This window comes from Aphidius gifuensis, linkage group LG5 (genome assembly GCF_014905175.1).
Source record: "Aphidius gifuensis isolate YNYX2018 linkage group LG5, ASM1490517v1, whole genome shotgun sequence".
Taxonomy (NCBI): Eukaryota; Metazoa; Arthropoda; class Insecta; order Hymenoptera; family Braconidae; genus Aphidius; species Aphidius gifuensis.
Genome location: NC_057792.1, coordinates 14509497 through 14530991, shown reverse-complemented (window position 1 = coordinate 14530991; position 21495 = coordinate 14509497). Strand labels below are relative to the sequence as shown.

General features: G+C 23.2%; 2 protein-coding genes across 2 annotated transcripts; both read left to right on the top strand.

Annotated features, from left to right (window-relative positions):
* Positions 1–15125: 15125 nt before the first annotated feature.
* On the top strand, positions 15126–16856 carry LOC122856459. Its single transcript, XM_044158129.1, has 6 exons — positions 15126–15366; positions 15497–15673; positions 15817–15993; positions 16152–16262; positions 16407–16577; positions 16760–16856. The coding sequence occupies exons 1-6, from the start codon at positions 15146–15148 to the stop codon at positions 16854–16856; spliced, it is 954 nt and encodes a 317-aa protein (XP_044014064.1). The 5' UTR covers positions 15126–15145.
* Positions 16857–18875: 2019 nt separating this feature from the next.
* On the top strand, positions 18876–20438 carry LOC122856458. The gene is made up of 4 exons (XM_044158128.1): positions 18876–18950; positions 19042–19183; positions 19279–19721; positions 19806–20438. Exons 1-4 carry the CDS (start codon positions 18876–18878, stop codon positions 20427–20429), a joined length of 1284 nt encoding a protein of 427 aa, XP_044014063.1. The 3' UTR covers positions 20430–20438.
* Positions 20439–21495: the final 1057 nt, after the last annotated feature.

Below are 21495 nucleotides of genomic sequence, written 5' to 3'. Positions count from 1 at the left end.
TAACTTGATTTTGATTTTATATTTATTGTTGAATTTAAATAAAAAACAAAATTATAATTTATCTATTTTTTTTTTACCTGCTTATAAAATTCATTTGAATTTATCTAAATTTTTCTCGATATTTCTAGTAGTCTAATGAATATTTTAATTTAAAATTTTAGTAAAAAAAATATTTTTCGATAAATTCTATACAAAGCTGTGTCTACATTGTTTAAATTTGAATTATCAAATAATTCTAAAAAAAAAAAAAAAGGTTTTTCAGTTTCCTATAATCCATAAAAAAGAAAAATGTTCCGTTTTTCATTTTCAAGTTCAGATATCCACCACAATGAAATAGGATGCGTGATAATCGTCGCACGTGTTTTCACTCTCTCATCTTGGTTTTCCAATTTTCCATGTGACAACTGACATTCTGCTCCCACGTTGTCTATCAGTTTGATCTGTTGTTGATATAACACACTTAATATTAATAAATATTTTTGTTGTTTTAAAAAGAAAAATAAATAGTAACAATGAGTGAAATTGTGAAAATAGGATTGCGACTTGTTAAAACAACATATTATATTACAACACAAAACACAAAAAAATTTCTACTACAATCCATTTGCCACATGGAAAATGCTTGTAGTCATATTATTAAAAATTTAATTGCATCAGGTAAATCATCTTATTCTTGTAATTATAAATGAAAACTTTGAAACATATTTATATAATATCTATAATTTTAAAAGTATAGACAAAAGTTTTAAACTAAAATCGAGCTATGACGAATGATGCAATAGAACTTGAAAAATACCACGTGTATTTCAATTGACTTTCCAACTTTCACTATTGACAAAATTATATTTTCATGTAAATCCATTATTATTCATACTATTTAATTTTAAATAATTGATCAAGTATTATATATTTCATATTCAACAATATATATTTATTGAATTTATTTATTATAATTTTTATTATTTATTATTTTTATATAGCTCAAAAACAATCAGCTGGATGTTGGAAAATTATCAAGATCTATCGAGTGCCATTAACAATTATTGGTATGAATATTGCTATTTACTATGCATATAAAATTAAAACAAATCGTAAATTTTGGAAACATCTTAACATGTGGATTGCAGCTGAGTACGAAACTTTAAAGTATTCTATAATTCCATTAAAAACTATTACATCTGGTGTGTTATTTGATGACGGAGAAATGACAATATTTACAAGAGAAGGCAATGTACTGTGAGTTGAACAATTTTTGATTAATAAATTTATTTAATTAATGTTTTATTAAGTTGATGATATTAATTCATTTTACGAAAGTTGATCATTTATTTCTATAATACATCATTATTTATTATTACTTTACAGTCTCAAGAACAATAATAACACACGTAATTTAATATTAAGCGAAGAATTGGATGCAAACATACAAGAACCATTTCCAAGAGGAGAACCAATACCAATAAAAATTGGTGAAATTAATGGATTACTTGATAATGGTAAATTAACATTGGAAGATGGTGATACAACGTAAGTTGAATATTATAATCAACAATTTCGTGAACTAATTTTTCATTATAATTAATAATTATTTAATTATTAATATTAATGTTTTATTAAGTGAAAAAAAATTACAATAAACTTTTAATAAAAAATTTACAGGTTTAATTTTCATCACACATTGAGCCTTGAAGTCAAAAAAACATCTACAACTTTACAAGATGAAATAGCTGCTATGGAAAAAGAACCATCTAAAATACAACTAAGGAAAATTAGTAACTTTTATATGTTGATTCCAGATAAGCAATTTTATCATAGAATAAAAGGTGCTAAGGAAAAAAAACCATCTAAAATACAACAAACGAAAATTGGTAAATTTAATGTATTAGTTCCAGATAATGAATTATCATTAAAAACATCGAAAGATGAATATAAGTAAGTTGATTATTAATCAATAATTTTAAAAGACTTTTTTTCATTATTAAAATTATTCATTTGATATTTTCATAATCAATTAACATATTGATTATTAATCATTCACAAACTATTGATAGAAAATATGCATTATTAATAATATTATCTTTATATTTCACAGGTGGCCGGACACTACTGTCGATCGTTCTAATCCTGTTTATTTAGACATTTTTCCAACAACTGAAAATTTTAGTTTTTCATTCGATAGTATAATAAAAATACAACCAGACGATAGTGATGAAGTGTAAGTTGAATATTGAACAATAATTTTAAATATTTCTATTGAGTAGTAGATGAGAAATATACATAATTAATAATGCTATTTATATTTTACAGTTTTTATATCAAACAAAATGTAAATTTTGAATATGACAGAAAATTGGATGGAAATTCACAAAATATAATTGTTACTAAAAATCTATCTGCAGAAGATATGTTAGATAAAGTAACATGTATAAAATTTGATAGTGGTATAGTAGTATTCAAAACACAAGATGATGAAAAAATGTAAGTTAAATATTTTTTTATGTTAAAAATACTTAGCTATTTTGAGTTTCAAGTATTTATTTATATTTCCAATAAATTGTTTATATAAAACATGCATTAATAACTAAATTATTTTCATTTTACAGTATTTTCAGACAGATATATGCAATAATAATTTTCAATGATGGTCAAGGAATATTTATTGATGGAGCGCCGGACTTAACTTTGGAGTTTCTCTCTTAATCTTTGTTTATTTTTATTGCAACGAACATAAAAGTATTTTTAAACTATAATAAATAAATAAGTTCTAAAAATTGATTTATAATTAATAATTATTGATTTTTTTCAAAATATGTATCATTGCAAAGCAAAAAGTTATTAATAAAAAAAAAAAATTTATCAAGCTATAATAAAAATTTTTAAAATAATAAAATGAAATGAATAAAAATTAAAAACTTAATTAAAATTTTATAACTTGAATTTGATTTGATATTGACTGCTTAATTTAAATAAAAAAAAAAATTATAATTTATCTATTTTTCTTTTTTTACCTGTTTATAAAATTCATTTGAATTTATTTAAATTTTCCCAAATATATTTGTAGTAGTCTCATAAATATTCTAATTTAAAATTTTAGAGAAAAAAATATTTTTCAATTAATTCTAGTAAGCAGTATCATGACAAATTTTTTTTTTAAATTATTTTGATTAATGAATGTTTCAATTATATCCAAGTTTGAATTGTCAAAAAATTTTATAAAAAAAAAAAAAAGAAGGTTTTTCAGTTCTCTATTCTATTTTCCTGTTTTAATTTCCAAGTTCAAATATCAACCACGGTGGAATAGAATGCGCGATAATAAGTATAGACAAAATTTTTTAAATAAAATCGAGCTATGTGGAATGATGTAATAGGACTTGAAACATATCACGTGTATTTCAATTGACTTTCCAACTTTTACTATATTGACAAAATTTTATTTTTATTAATATTAATTATTTTTTATACTATTCAATTTTAAATATTTCCTCAAGTATTTGATTTTTTTTATTCAACAATGTATTTATTTATAATGAATTTATTCTTATTTTTATATTTATTATTTTTATACAGCTCAAAGACAATCAGCTGGATGTCTGAAAATTATTAAGATCTATTCAGTGCCATTTATTATTATAAATATTGCTATTTACTGTGTATACAAAATTAAAACAAACTATGAATTTTGGGAAAGCTATAACATGCTCACTGCAGCCGAGGACGAAACTTTAAAAGTATGCTATAACTCCATCAAAAATTATTACATCAAGTGTATTATTTGATGACGGTTTAATAGAAATATTTAAAGAAAAATATTTGTCGTGAGTTGAACAATTTTATGATTTTTAAAAGTATTTAATTTGATATTTTATCAAGTGAATAATATCAATCTATTCTATGAAAGTTGAATATTTATTTCTATAATACATAATTATTTAATATTATATTACAGTCTTCAAAACGATAACACACGTAATTTAATCATTGGCGAAGAATTGGATGCAAACATACAAGAACCATTATCAAGAGGAGAACCAGTACCAATAAAAACTGGTGGAGTTAATGGATTACTTGAACTTGATAATGGTAAAGTAACATTGGAAGATGGCAATAGAACGTAAGTTGAATATTATAATCGATAATTTCGTGAACCAATTTTTCATTGTAATTAATAATTATTTAATTATTAATATTCATAAAACTTTTAATAAAAAATTTACAGGTTCAATTTTCATCACACATTAAGCCTTGAAATAAAAAAAACATCTACAACTTTACAAGATGAAATAGCTGCTAAGAAAACAGAACCATCTAAAGTACAACAAAGGAAAATTAGTAAATTTGATATCTCAATTCCAGATAATGAATTATCATTAAAAACATCGAAAGGTGAAAATAAGTAAGTTGATTATTAATCAATAATTTTGAAAGATTTTTTTCATTATTATAATTTCTCATTTGATATATTCATAATTAATTAACATATTGATTATTAATCATTCACAAACTATTGATAACAAATATACATTATTAATAATATTCTTTTCATTTTACAGGTGGCCAGACACTACTGTCGTTCAATTTAATCTTGTTTATTCATACATTCTTCCAATAACTGAAAGTTTTAGTTTTTCATTCCAACGTATAGTAAAAATACAAGCAGACGATAGTGATGAAATGTAAGTTGAATATTAAACAATAAATTCAAACCTTTCCATTGATTATCAGGTTTACCTATTATCAGTTTTAATTATTTATTTATATTTCCATTGAGTAGTTGATAATAAATATAAATCATTAATAATGCTATTTATATTTTACAGTTATCTTTTGAAACATAATGTGCATCTTGAATGTGACGAAAACGTAAATAAAAAACCAAAAAATATAATTGCTACTAAAAAAAGATCTTTAGAAAAATTACAAAAGAAGTGTACTCATAAATATGTATCTCAAAAAGATATGTCACCTGGAGTAACACTTGTAGTATTTAGGAGTGGTACAGTAGTATTCAAAACACAAGATGGTCGTAAAGTGTAAGTTAAATATTCATTAATAATTTCTTGATAGAATCTTTTAGCTATCAAAATTACTTTCAATCAATATTTTTTTTTTAAGTTAAAAATACTTAACTATTTTGAGTATCAAGTATTTATTTATATTTTCAATAAATTGTTTATATAAAATATACATTAATAATAATATTATTTTCGTTTTACAGTATTGTCAGGAACGTATTTTACATGATAGTTGCCGAAGATGGTCAAAAAACATTACTTGTTACTGGGATCCCAAGGACGAAAATAACTGATCTTAGAACTTAATCTTTGTTCATTTTTATTTGTGCACCAAAAGTATTTTTGAACTGTAATAAACAAATAAGTAAATTTTGAATATGACAGAAAATTGGATGGAAATTTACAAAATAAAATTATTGCTAAAGAACTATCTGGAGAAGAAGAGGTATCTAAAACAACATTTGTAGAATTTGATAGTGGTGCAGTAGTCTTCAAAACACAAGATGGTAAAAAAATGTAAGTTGAATATTTTTTTATGTTCAAAATACTTGGCTATTTTGAGTTTCAAGTATTTATTTATATTTCCAATAAATTGTTTATATAAAATGCGTACATTAATAATAATATTATTTCCATTTTACAGTGTTGCCAGACAGAGATGTCAAATAACACTTTACGAAGGTGTTGAAAAAATATATCTTTATGCGAAGCCGTACTTAACTTTGGATTATGTTTAAATCTAATTCTTTGTTTATTTTTATTAGTGCAACTGACATAAAAGGGTTTTTAAACTATGAAAAATGAATAAGTTTTAGAAAATAATTCATAATTAATAATTATATATTTTGTTAAAATATGTATCATTACAAAAAAAAAAAACAATTTATTAAGCAGTAATAAAATTTTTTAAAAATAATAATTTATGATAGAAAATTAATAATAATAATAATAATAATATGATAGAAAATTGGAAGAAAATTCACAAAATATAATTGTTACTACAAAAATTATCTATGGAAGATTTAGTATCTCAATCAACATTTGATTGAAAATTATTTTGATTAATAAATAATTCAATTGTCCAAGTTTGAATTATCGAAAAATTCTATGAAAATAAAGATTTTTCAGTTTCTTGTTTTAATTTCCAAGTTCAAATATCAACCACAGTGGAATAGAATGCGCGATAATCGTCGCACGTGTTTTCACTCTCGTTTTCTCTCTCTGATCTTCTTGGTTTTCCAATTTCCCATGTGACAACTGACAATTCTGCTCCCACGTTTCTAGCAGTTTAATCTGTATTTTTAATAACACAATTATTATTAATAAATATTTTTGTTGTTTTAAAAAGGAAAATAAATAACAACAATGAGTGAAATTGTGAAAATAGGATTGCGCCTTGTTAAAACAATATATTATATTACAACACAAAACACAACGAAATTTCTACTACAATCAGTGTGCCACGTGAGAAATGGTTGTAATTATTTCACCAAAAGTTTAATTACATCAGGTAAATCATGTTATTCTTGTAATTATAAATGAAAACTTTGAAATATATTTATAAAAAGTCTATAATTTTGAAAGTATAGACAAAATTTTTAAATAAAATCAGCTATGTTGAAATGATGTAATAGGACTTGAAACACACGTGTATTTTAATTGACTTTCCAACTTTTAGTATTTAACAAAATTATATTTTTATAGAAATCCATTATTTTTGTACTTCTATTTAATTTTAAAGATTATTGAGTATTATATATATTTATTATAAATATTGCCTCAAAATTACAAAAAGCAATAGACTCTTTACCGGGTATAAATATTTTTAAAGTCAGTAGTCACGTGACGTGTCATTTTTAATTTATCAAATATATTCTAATTATTTGTTAAAAAAAAATAAAACAGTTTCATTATATATATCGATGCATTTTTCCCAGTAGGACTACTATTGATTTTTTCTTGTATAAAAAGATATAAGAGTCATTAAAAGCCAGGTATTTAAATCTTACTAAAAATAGAATTTTCAAGCTGAAATAGTCTAATTTCTTCGGATAAGTTGAACATACAGTGACTATATATTGAATTTTTTTAAATTAATATATTTATTTGTATTCATCAACATGTATTAGTTATTTATCATTGATGGTATAGCAAAATTTGTTTCTTTTTTCCTTTTATATTTAAAACGTACATATGGTATACATACACGTTTAAATTTACATATTCCAGAAAAATTAATATTCGATTGTATTTATTATATTCACGGTGCAATTTAAATTAGACGAATTACAAATATAATTTATTATTAATTTAAACAAAACCAGTGAAATAAAACAAAACATAAATTTACAATTAATGTGCTAAAAAGCTCAATTTTTAAATAACTGTCTAAAATCATAATTTTAATAATCAAAATTGCAGTGAAATATAAAAAATGTCAAAATTTTGGCAAGGTATAATATTTTGAATAAATTTTTCTGGATAAAAAACTAAAAAAAAATTAGCGTTTTGATAATGTATAATAATATGCAATAATAAAAACTGCAGCGCCTAATTTTTTTAGTTTTTTTTTATCCAGAAATTATTCAATTTATACTTCAAAATTTTGACATTTTTGGATATTTCACGTCTTTTGATTATTAAAGGTATGATAAATAGACAGGTATTTAAAATTGAGCTTTGTGAATTGATTACTGTTTGTTTTATATACTTTATATTTAACAATATATTTATTAAATTAATTTTTTGACACTCTGTAAAAAAACGCCATTACGCACCAATTATAGTGCGTAAAAAAATAGAGTAGAGTAAGAATACAAACCTAGTGTCAAAAAATGTTGTATATATATCACCTACTTCACGTACTAGTTATATAATATACTTTTTATTATTTATTATTTTTATATAGCTCAAAAAGAATCAGCTGGATATTGGAAAACTATTAAGATCTATTCAGTGCCATTAACAATTATTGGTATGCATATTGCTATTTACTGTGCATATAAAATTAAAACAAATCATAAATTTTGGGAAGGTATTGACATGTGGCTTGCAGCTGTGGACGAAACTTTACAGTATTCTATAATTCCATCAAAAACTATTACATCTAGTGTATTATTTGATGAAAGTAAAATAATACTCTTTACAGAAAAAGACGATATAACGTGAGTTGAACGATTTTTGATCATTATGAGTATTTAATTTGATATTTTATCAAGTCAATAATATTAATCTATTTTATAAAAGTTGATCGTTTATTAATATACATCATTATTTATTATTATATTACAGTCTTAAGAACGATAACACACGTAATTTAATATTAAGCAAAGAGCTGGATGAAAACATACAAAAACCATTTCCAAGAGGAGAACCAATACCAATAAAATTTGATAGATTTAATGGATTACTTGATAATGGTAAATTAATATTAAAAACAGAAGATGGTAATACAACGTAAGTTTAATAATTTTTCAAACAAATTTTTTATTATAATTAATAATTATTAATATTAATGTTTTAAGTTAAAAAAAAAATCACCTAGTGTTGATTATTTATCAATTTTTTTAATGAACTTTTAATAAAAAATTGACAGATTCACTTTTCATCACACATTGAGCCTTGAAGTCAAAAAAACGTCTACAACTTTACAAGATGAAGCTGATAAGGAAAAAGAGCCATTCAAACAAATGAAAATTGGTAAATTTAATGTCTTAGAACCACATCATATAGTAACATGGAAAACCTCGAAAGGTGAAAATAGGTAAGTTGATCATTAATCAATAATTTTAGAAGATTTATTTCCATTATTTGAATTGTTCATTTGATATATTCATAATTAATTAAAATACTGATTATTAATCATTCACAGATTTTTGATAAAAAATATACATTATTAATAATATTATTTTTTTTCACAGGTGGCCGTACACTACAGTCAATCGTTCTGACCCTGTTACAGACGTGAGTTCAAATTCATCATTAAAATTTAACGACGCATTTCCAATAATTGGGAGTTTTAGTTTCTCAGTTGATGAGACAGTAAAAATACAAGCAGACGATAGTGATGAAGTGTAAGTTGAATATTAAACAATAATTTTAAACCTTTCTATTGATTATCAGGTTTACCTATTATCAGTTTTAATTATTTATTCATATCTCTATTGAATAGTAGATAATAAATATACATCATTAATAATGCTATTTATATTTTACAGTTATCATTTGAAACAAAATGTGAGGATTGAATGTGACAAAAAAGTCGATGAAAATTTACAAAATATAATTGCTACTGAAGAAGTATCTTTATTAGATATGATACCTGGAGGAACACATTCAATATTTGATTGTGGTACAGTAGTTTTCAAAACACAAGATGGTGAAAAAGTGTAAGTTGAATATTTTTTCGAGTTAAAAATACTTAGCTATTTTCTACATTAAGTATTTATTTTTATTTCAAATAAATTGTTTTGTATAAATATTATTTTCATTTTACAGTATTGTCAGAAAGAAATTGGACTTTATAATTTGGGAAAATGGTCCAAAAACAGAATATCTTGATGCGCTGCCACAGTTAAGGTTAAATTATATTTAAATCTCAATCTTTGTTCATTTTTATTAGTACAACGAACAAAAGTATTTTCAAACTATAATAAATAAATAAGTTTTAAAAATCGATTTATAATTAATAATTATTGATTTTTTAAAAATATGTTCCATTACAAAGCAAAAAGTTATATTAAAAAAAAAACAATTTATTAAGCAATAATAATAAATTTTAAAATAATAATATAGAATAAATAGAAATTAACAACTTAGTTGAAATTATATAACTTGAATTTGATTTGATATTGACTGCTTAATTTAAATAAAAAACAAAATTATAATTTATCTATTTTTTTTTTTTTACCTGTTTATTTGAATTTACATGAATTTTCTTAGGTATGTCTAGTAGTCTAATGACTAGTATTTTAATTTAATTTTAGTAAAAAAATATTTTTCGATTAGTTGTACAAAACTGTATCATAAAAAAAAAATTTTTTGAAATTATTTCGATTCATGAATAATTCAATTGTTCAAATTTAAATTATCAAATAATTCTATAGAAAAAAAAATGAAGGTTTTTTAATTTCCTATAATCAATAAAGTTTTCCTGTTTTAATTTCCAAGTTCAAATATCAACCACGGTGGAATAGAATGCGCGATAATCGTCGCACGTGTTTTCACTCTCGTTTTCTCTCTCTGATCTTCTTGGTTTTCCAATTTTCCATGTGACAACTGACATTCGCTGCTCCCACGTTGTCTAACAGTTTAATCTGTATTTTTAATAACACAATTATTATTAATAAATACTTTTGTTGTTTTAAAAAGAAAAATAAATAATAACAATGAGTGAAATTGTGAAAATTGTGAAAACAACATATTATATTACAACACAAAACACAACGAAATTTCTACTACAATCCATGTGCCACGTGAGAAATGGTTGTAATTATTTTACCAAAAGTTTAATTGCATCAGGTAAATCATCTTATTCTTGTAATTATAAATAAAAATTTTTAAAACATATATATATATATATATATAATATACCTACCTATAATTTTAAAAATATAGACAAAATTTAAAAAAAAAATCTAGCTATGTCGAATGATGCAATAGAACTTGAAACATACCACGTGTATTTCAATTGACTTTCCAATTTTTACTATTTGACAAAATTTTATTTTTATTAATATTAATTATTTTTTATACTATTTAATTTTGAATAATTCCTCAAGTATTTTATATTTTTTATTCAACAATGTATTTATTAAATTAATTTTTTTTAATTTTCATTATTTATTATTTCTATACAGCTCAAAAACAATCAGCTGGATGTTGGAAAATTATTAAGATGTATCCAGTGCCTTCAACATTTATTGTTATGAATATTGCTATTATTTACTGTGCATATAAAATTAAAACAAACTATAAATTTTGGAAAAGCTATAACATGCTCACTGCAGCCGAGGACGAAACTTTAACGTATTCTATAACTCCATCAAAAATTATTACATCTAGTGTATTATTTGATGATGATTTGCTAGAAATATTTAAAGAAGAATATTTGAACAGTATGTAAATAACACAATTAATATTAATATATATATTTTTTTAAAGAAAAATAAATAATAACAATGAGTGAAGTTGTGAAAATTGTTAAAACAACATATTATATTACAACACAAAACACAACGAAATTTCTACTACAATCCATTTGCCACATGGAAAATGCTTGTAGTCAGATTATTAAAAATTCAATTGTATCAGGTAAATCATCTTATTCTTGTAATTATAAATGAAAATTTTTAAAACATATATATATAATATATTTTTATTTTTTATTCAACAATGTATTTATTAAATTAATTTATTTCAATTTTTATTATTTATTATTATTTTATACAGCTCAAAAACTATCAGCTGGATGTTGGAAAATTATTAAGATGTATCCAGTGTCATTGACATTTATTGTTATAAGTAGTGCTATTATTTACTGTGCATATAAAATTAAAACAAATCTTTGAATTTTTGGGAAGAAATAAACATAACTGCTACAGCTAGGAAAGAAACTTTAAAGTATTCTATAACTCCATCAAAAATTATTACATCTAGTGTATTATTTGATGATGATTTGCTAGAAATATTTAAAGAAAAATATTTATCGTGAGTTGAACAATTTTATGATTATTAAAAGTATTTAATTTGATATTTTATCAAGTCAATAATATTAATCTATTTTATGAAAGTTGAATATTTATTTCTATAATACATAATTATTTATTATTATATTACAGTCTTCAGAACGGTAACTCACGTAATTTAATATTAAGCAAAGAGCTGGATGCAAACATACAAGAACCATTTCCAAGAGGAGAACCAGTACCAATAAAAACTGGTGGAGTTAATGGATTACTTGATAATGGTAAATTAACATTAAAAACAGGAGATAGTGATACAACGTAAGTTTAATATTAATCAATAATTTTGTGAACCAATTTTTTATTATAATTAAAATTAGTAATAATAATTATTTAATTATTAATATTAATGTTTTATTAAGTGAAAAAAAAAATCACCTAGTGTTGATTATTTAGTAATTTTTTTAATAAACTTTTAATTAAAAATTTACAGGTTTACTTTTCATAACACATTGATCCTTGAAGTCACAAAAACGTCTACAACTTTACAAGATGAAATAGCTGCTAAGAAATACAAACTATTTAAACAAAGGAGAATTAGTAAATTTAATGTCTTAATTCCAGCTTATAAAATAACAGAAAAAATTTGGCAAGGTGAAAAAACGTAAGTTGATCATTAATCAATAATCTTTAAAGATTTATTTTCATTATTAGAATTGTTTATTGATAACATATTGATTATTACTCATTCACAAACTGCAGTTGATAAAAAATATAAATTATCAATATTATTTTTATTTTACAGGTTGCCAACCACTACCGTCGATCATTCTGACCCTGTTAAAGACGCGAGTCGAACATTTTCATCATTCGAATTGAGCGGCACATTTCTTGCAACTGGGAATTTTAGTTACTCAGTTGAAGAGACAGTGAAAATACAAGCAGACGAAAGTGATGAAGTGTGAGTTGAATATTAAACAATAATTTTAAACATTTCTTTCGATTATCAGGTTTACCTTTTATCAGTTTTGATTATATTTATTCATATCTCCATTGAATAGTAGATAATAAATATACATCAATAATAATGCTATTTATATTTTACAGTTATCATTTCAAACACAATGTAAAGCTTGAATGTGACAAAAAAGTCGATGAAAATTTACAAAATATGATTGCCACTAAAGAAGTATCTCCAGATGATATAGTAGATAAAGGAACAAATGTAACAGTTAATTGTGGTACAGTAGTATTCAAAACACAAGATGGTCGTAAAATGTAAGTTAAATATTCATTAATAATTTCTTAATAGAATCTTTTAGTTATCAAAATTACTTTCAATCAATATTTTTTTTTTAAGTTAAAAATACTGTTTAATAAAATTGTTTATATAATATATACATTAATAATAATATTATTTTCGTTTTACAGTATTGTCAGGAAGAAATTTGACTGGACAGTTTTCGAAGATGGGCAAAAAACATATGTTCATGCGATGCCATATTTGAAGTTATATTATGTTTAAATCTTGATCTTTGTTTATTTTTATTAGTGCAACCAACAAAAGTATTTTCAAACTATAATAAATAAATAAATGTTTAAATCAATGATAAATGCTGACTATCGTGGGACAGGTTAAATATAATTGGTCCAAGATGTTCCCACTTTCAATCATCCCTTCTGTAGTTTAATATAAATTAAATCAAATAAATTTTAATAAATCAAATTGCTTTTTATATAAAATAGAAAATCAATTAAATATTTTAATAATTAATAAAATAAATCAATACCAGTGAAGTTAAAACTTAAAACAATTGCTAGTGACAAATTATCATTTCCTAAATTATTTAACCTTTCCTAATCCTATATAAAAATTATTGACTGTGACATTTCTCCGGGGTGTTGTTTTCTGTGCTTCGAGTTTATTTTACCGTTTGGATTATTCGAGACTACCAACATCAACAGGCGACCATCCAGATTGACACGCTCTCAACAACAATTGTTTCGGATTATTCTTACATCAAGATTCAAGGTACATCTACAATAATACACATTCCCTCCTAACCCGTTACCCTGTAGGGAAAAACAAAATAAGAGGATTTTATAAAAACAAGTTAAATATCAAGCTCATTAATTTATATTAATCTCAAATTATTATTTTATTATTATTCAGTTAAACATTCTTCTTTTTTTTTGTTATTTCATAGATAATATAAACTAATTAGCTTGGTACGTAACAGTATTAATAATAAAATTATTTTCATTTTACGCAGTATTGTCAAACAGAGATATGAAATATTTATTTTCAAATATGGTGAAGGAATATCTATTGATGGAAAGCCGTACTTAACTTTGGATTATGTTTAAATCTTAATCTTTGTTTATTTTTATTAGTGCAATGAACATAAAAGTATTTTTAAACTATAATAAATAAATTAGTTTTAAAAATTGATTTATAATTAATAATTATTGATTTTATCAAAATATGTATCAATGCAAAGCAAAAAGTTATTATTGAAAAAAAAAATTTATCAAGCTATAGAAAAAAATTTTAAAATAATAAAATAAAATATATAAAAATTAAAAACTTGATTTGAATTTGATTTGATATTTACTGTTTAACTTAAATAAAAAACAATATTATGATTTAAGTATCTATTTTTTTTTTCTTACCTGTTTATAAAATTCATTTGAATTTATTTAAATTTTCCTAAATATATTTGTAGTACTCTAATAAATATTCTAATTTGAAATTTTAGTATAAAACTATTTTTCAATTAATTCTACAACGCTGTATGATGACAAATTTTTTTATTTAAATTATTTTGATTAATGAATCAATTGTCCAAGTTTTAATTATATTATCAAAAAATTCTATTAAAATAAAAGGAAGATTTTTTAGTTTCTTGTTTTAATTTCCAAGTTCAAATATCAACCACGGTGGAATAGAATGCGCAATAATCATCGCACGTGTTTTTAGTCTCGTTTTCTCTCTCTCTGATCTTCTTGGTATTCCATATACATGACGTGATGATAACTGACATTCTGCTCCCACGTTGTCTAGCAGTTTAATCTGTTTTGTAAATAGCACAATTAATATTAATAAATATTTTTGTTGTTTGAAAAAGAAAAATAAATAATAACAATGAGTGAAGTTGTGAAAATTGTTAAAACAACATATTATATTACAACACAAAACACAACGAAATTTCTACTACAATCCATTTGCCACATGGAAGATGCTTGTAGTCAGATTATTAAAAATTCAATTGTATCAGGTAAATCATCTTATTATTGTATTATTATAAATGAAAATTTTTAAAACATATATATATATATATATATAATATTTTCAATTATAATTCAACATCAATTTATTCTAATTTTTATTATTTATTATTATTTTATACAGCTCAAAAAATATCAGCTGGATGTTGGAAAATTATTAAGATGTATCCAGTGTCATTGACATTTATTGTTATAAGTAGTGCTATTATTTTCGGTGCATATAAAATTAGAACAAATGCTGAATTTTGGGAAGAAATAAACATGGCAACTGCAGCTCGGAAAGAAACTTTGAAGTATTGTATAAGTCCATCAAAAATGTTTACATCCAGTGTATTATTTGATGATAGTGAAATAGAAATATTCACAAAAGAAGACCATTTGTCGTGAGTTGAACAATTTTTTATTATTAAAAGTATTTAATTTGATATTTTATCAAGTCAATAATATTAATCTATTATATGAAAGTTGATCATTTATTAATATATCACATCATTATTTATTATTATATTACAGCCTTAAGAACGATAACACACGCAATTTAATATTAATTCGCGAAGATCTGGATGCAAACGTACAACTTGTAAAGGCACTATTTCCAAGAGAAGAACCAATACAAGTAAAATTTAATAGATTTAATGGATCACTTGACAATGGTAAATTAACATTAACAACAGAAGATGGTGATACAACGTAAGTTTAATATTAATCAATAATTTTATATTATAATTAATAATTATTAAGTTATTATTAATGTTTTATTAAGTGAAAAAAAAATTACCTAGTGTTGATTATTTATCAATTTTTTTAATAAACTTTGAATTACAAATTTACAGATTTACTTTCCATAACACATTGAGCCTGGAAGTCAAAAAAACATCTACAACTTTACAAGATGAAATAGCTGCTATGGAAAAAGAACCATCTAAAATGCAACAAATAAAAACGGCTAAATTTCATGTCTTTGTTCCAGATAATAAAGAAACATTAAAAACCTCGAAACATGAATATAAGTAAGTTGATTATTAATCAATAATTTTGAAAGATTTATTTTCATTATTATAATTATTCATTTGATATACTCATAATTAATTAACATATTGATTATTAATCATTCACCGACTATTGATAAAAAATATACATTATTAATAATATTATTTTTATTTCTCAGGTTCCCTTCAAATTCACCAATAAAATTTTCAGACGTATTTCCAATAATTGGTAATTTTAGTTTATCATATGAAGATACAGTAAAAATACAAGCAGACGAAAGTGATGAAGTGTAAGTTGAATATTAAACAATAATTTTAAACCTTTCTTTTATCTATCAGGGCTACTTATTATCAGTTTTAATTATTTATTCATATCTCCATTGAATGGTGAATAATAAATATACATTATTAATAATGCACATTATATTTTACAGTTATCATTTGAAATATAATCTGAATATTGAATGTGACAGAAAATTGGATGAAAATTTACAAAATATAATTGCCACTGAAGAAGTATCTCTAGAAGATATGATACCTGGAGGAACGAAAATAGTATTCGATTGTGGTACAATAGTATTCAAAACACAAGATGGTCGTAAAATGTAAGTTGAATATTCATTAATAATTTCTTAATAGATCCTGTTAGTTATCAAAATGACTTCAAATCAATATTTTTATAAATTAAAAATACTAAAATATTTTAAGTATCAAGTATTTATTTATATTTCCAATGAATTGTTTTTATAAAATATACATTAATACTAATATTATTTTCATTTTACAGAATTGTCAGAAAGAAATTTGAATTGGTAATTGTCGAAGATGGTAAAAAAACAGCACATCTTGAAGGGTCGCCAAAGGTGAAGGCAATTGAAGTTTAAATCTCAATCTTTGTTAATTTTTAATAGTACAACGAACATAAAAATATTTTTAAACTATAAAAAATAAATACATTTTGAAAATTGATTTGTAATTAATAATTATTAAAAATAATTATTGAATTTTTTCAAAATATGTATCATTCCAAAGCTAAAAGTTATTATTAAAGAAAAACAATTTATTAAGGAGTAATAAAAAAATTTAAAATAATAAAATAAAATATATAAAAATTAAAAACTTAATTCGAATTTATAACTTGAATTTGATTTGATATTAACTGTTTAATTTAAATAAGAAACAAAATTATAAGTTATCTATTTTTTTTTTTTTACTTGTTTATAAAATTTATTTGAGTTTATTTAAATTTTCCTAAATATATTTCTAGTACTCTAATAAATATTCTAATTTGAAATTTTAGTAAAAAAAATTTTTTTTAATTAATTCTACAAAGCTGTGTCTACATTAAAAAAATTTCAAAATAATTTGAATAATAAATAATTCAATTGTCCAAATTTGAATTATCGAATATTCGAATAATTCTATTCAAAAAAACGGAGGTTTTTCAGTTTTCTATATAATCCATAATAACGAAAAATTTTCCTGTATTACTTTCCTCCAAGTTCAGGGATATCAACCACAGTGGGAATAAGATGCTGATATCGTCGCACGTGTTTTCACCTCGTTTTCTCTCTCTCTGATCTGCTTGATATTCTTGTTTTCAATTTGTCCATGTACAACCGGACATTTGCTGCTCCCACGTTGTCTGGAATCAGTTTAATCTGTATTTCTTTTAATAACAAAATTAATACATAAATATTTTTGTTGTTTGAAATAGAAAATAAATAAATAAAAATGAGTGGAATTATGAAAGTTGGGATTTCATAATTTGCTGGGACAATACTCTGTTGGGAATGCCAAAAAAAAATATACAAGAAAATATCTACAATCCATGTGCCACGTGAGAAATAGATCTAGTCATATTACCAAAAATCCAATCACACCAGGTAAATTACGCTATTCTTGTCATTATATACGAAAATTTCAAAATAAATATCTATAATATCTATAATTTTAAAAGTATAGACGAAAATTTAAACTAAAATCGAGTGATGTCGAATGATGTAATGAGACTTAAAACATACCACGTGTATTTTGATTGACTTTTTAACTTTTACTATTGACAAAATGATATTTTTATGAAAATGCATTATTTTTTATACTATTTAATTTTAATTAATTATTCAAGTATTATATATTTTTTTTATTTAACAATGTATTTATTGTAGATAATGTATATTGATAAATTTTTAAGGATGACAATAGTGGAAAAAATATATGGAAAATTAGAAAAAAAAATAAAAAAAAAAAAACAATTCAATGGAATATTTTTCTTTTAAAAGTATTGGTGTAAGTGCAGGATTTTAGCCTACACAATATACTATCAAAAGTTATACTATAGTGAAGACAAGAGAGTGACTACTAATGCTTTTGAGAGAGAAAAAGAGTTTTTTAGTTGTTATTTCTTGCGGGAGAGTGCACTTGGTGTATATCCGGAAGTCGGATGGTGAAAGATTGCCTTAATAAGCGGCAATGGAAAGACACCTTAACACAATTTAAATTTTACAAAATCTATATATATTTTTTTTTTTCTTCAATAATAATTTTAACAGGTGTTTACCTACCAGTCCCAAACAAGCATTGTCATATTACTAGTCACAGTTCAGTTGAATAGCAAAATACGATTTTATAAAATTAAGGTTACCCACCACGTGACAATTAACTTTTTTAAAACATTATTTATACAATAGCTTCATTAAACATTTCTATATATATTAACGAGTAGTTGAGGTTGAATACTATTTTATTCGCGTAGATTGGAAAAAAGGTAAAAAGTCCAATTAAGTTATCAAGTTGTTACCATTAATTTTTTGAATTTAGTATTTCACCGTATATAATAATTCATTGTTTTTTTTTTTTTTTAAGTTGACCCAACATAAAATATGGAGACTTGTTCGAGTAAGATGGATATGGAGACATCTGCGGATTTAAGTCCTACCGAATGGCATGAAAAATTCATTGAAATTTCGACAAAAGAAGTAAGTTTTAAATTATATATATTGTAGTTTTGTAGCTATACTGTTAATGTTAATAAAATAATAAACTAATTTTTTTCTTATATAGCTTAAGCTATTAAAAAAAATTGGTGATTATAGTTATGATTATTATTATGATGAACATGGATATAATCGCAGCAAACGAGAAGGACAGTATGATTTTCGTATGATTCGCATGGCTCCTCTATTTGCTAGTCAACCACGACTCAAAAAAAGTAAGAAAATAACAACACTATAATTTTTAATGCTAAAAACAAAAATAATGTATTACCCTAAATATACTAATGAAAATATTTAACTAATTTTTCAGTATGCCAAAATTGGAAAAACGAGTTGCTTCTTTCGAGCTTTACAACATATAAATTTAAGAAATATAGGAATAATTCAATTGATAAATTATATGAAAACGCAGATGATCTAGAATACCTAATGAAGCTCTGTGGAACTAGGTTAACTTATCTAGATCTAATGCAATATCCTATTTCTCAGATAATGCCAATAATCAATGCTAATTGTCCAAATCTTGAGAAGCTTTATTTAGGATTCAAAGAAATAATGAGTCAAGATTTTGAAAATGTTTTTTCTAATATGTCTCACCTTACAACACTGTCGATTAAATGGCAATGTAAAAATTCGACTCTACCAATGACTCTAGCCAAGTCATTGGAACAAATTGGTGGAACATTGAAAATTTTAAATCTTTCATCACCCTTAGCACCACTTGATATTTTCTCACCAGATTCATTGGCTTCTGTAAGTTTAAATTTTCAATAAATATTATATATTACAATAAAAAATATTATTTAATTTTTAATAAATTATTTATTTTTTTTTCAGGTATTTCCTCGACTAACTGCTCTGAATGGTTTATCTGTATGGGGTTTTGCACTAAGCCAGCTATTACTCCAGTCTATAGGTAAAATAGAAAATTTGACTGATTTAAGATTAGTTTCTCATTGGTGGAAAGAACATCCAATGTTTGATACAAAAATCAGTATGTATCCAATTGGGAATTTAAAAAATCTCGAGAAGTTACAGATTGCTTGTGATTATGGTGTTAGAGATGAATTTTTGATTAATCTTTGTAATAATGCCAAAAAATTAACGTTTTTACATATAATTGGCACAGATATAACTGATATTGGTATGAGTGCAATTGATAATTTACAAGAGTTAGAAGATTTCAATCTTGGTTTTACTAATCATGGTCCGCACTCAGAAAAAAATGAATATATCACTGATGAATCAATTCAACGTTTATTTAATAAAAAATTGAACTATTTGAATATATCAAATTGCATCAATGTTACTGATGAAGGGTTATTTAAACTTGTTGAAAACTTACCAAATTTAAAAATTTTAAATATTCAAATGACAAAGGTAACTAGTGAAGCTATCAGAAAGATATATAAATTTAAAAAACTACATATTGATTGTGATTATTTGGAAGAAATCTATTGATTATTTTCTGTCCTGAAGATAAATAAATTAAAAAAAAAAAATATTAACCCCACAAATTTAATTACATAAAATTTGCAGGTTTTAAAATTTTTTTTGTTCAATTTAAAAAACAATAGATATTATTTGATGATAATTATACTATATATATTTTTCTATATTTTTAAAATAGTTGATACTTAAATACTCGAAATTAATCAGAATGTCTTATTTTGATTGTCACAATTTCTTTTTAAAAATTTATAAATCTTTAGTCTTATTCTGAAAGCATATACTGTGAATTTTTTAAGAAACATTTTTCATCATATTGTTTGAATCGCGAATAAAAAATAATTGTAAATAATAAATTATTAGTTTTATATTATGATTTTATGAATTATTATATCACAACAACAAAAAAAAAACAAAGTTTTTTTCTACAAAAAAGAGTCAAGTGTTCGAAATTGTCACTATAATTGTAAGTATTTTCATTTAGATATGACACTAAAAATTCAAGAAAGAAATATATATTTTTGACGCATGTAATTAAGTCTAAACTATTGAAAAAAAAAAAAAAAAAAAATTAAACTTGACCCCACCTGGTTTTTCTCAAATAAGATTTCAGTATTTATATGTTCAATACATCATTTTAATCAGGTAAATGTTTAATTTTTCAATAGTTTATACCATTACATGCGTCAAAAATATATATTTCTTTCTTTGAATTTTTAGTGTCATATCTAAATGAGAATATCACAATTATAGTGACACTGAACACTTTGACTTCTTTTTTGTAGAAAAAACTTTGTTTTTTAGGGAATTTTAATTTCCTATTGTTTCTTAACTTCTGGACCCCCAACCATGGTAGACACCCCCCCTAAAAAATTTTCTAAGTCCTTTAATCTCAACCATGGTAGACACCCCCCAAAAAATTTTCTAAGTCCCTTAATCTTAACCAATACGATATATATGGAAAATATAAAGAAAAATATAGAAAACTCACTGAATATAAAGAAAAAAAAGATAAATATGGGAAAATATCAAAGAAAAATCGGTAAATATAAAGGAAAATATAGAAAAGTGACTGAAT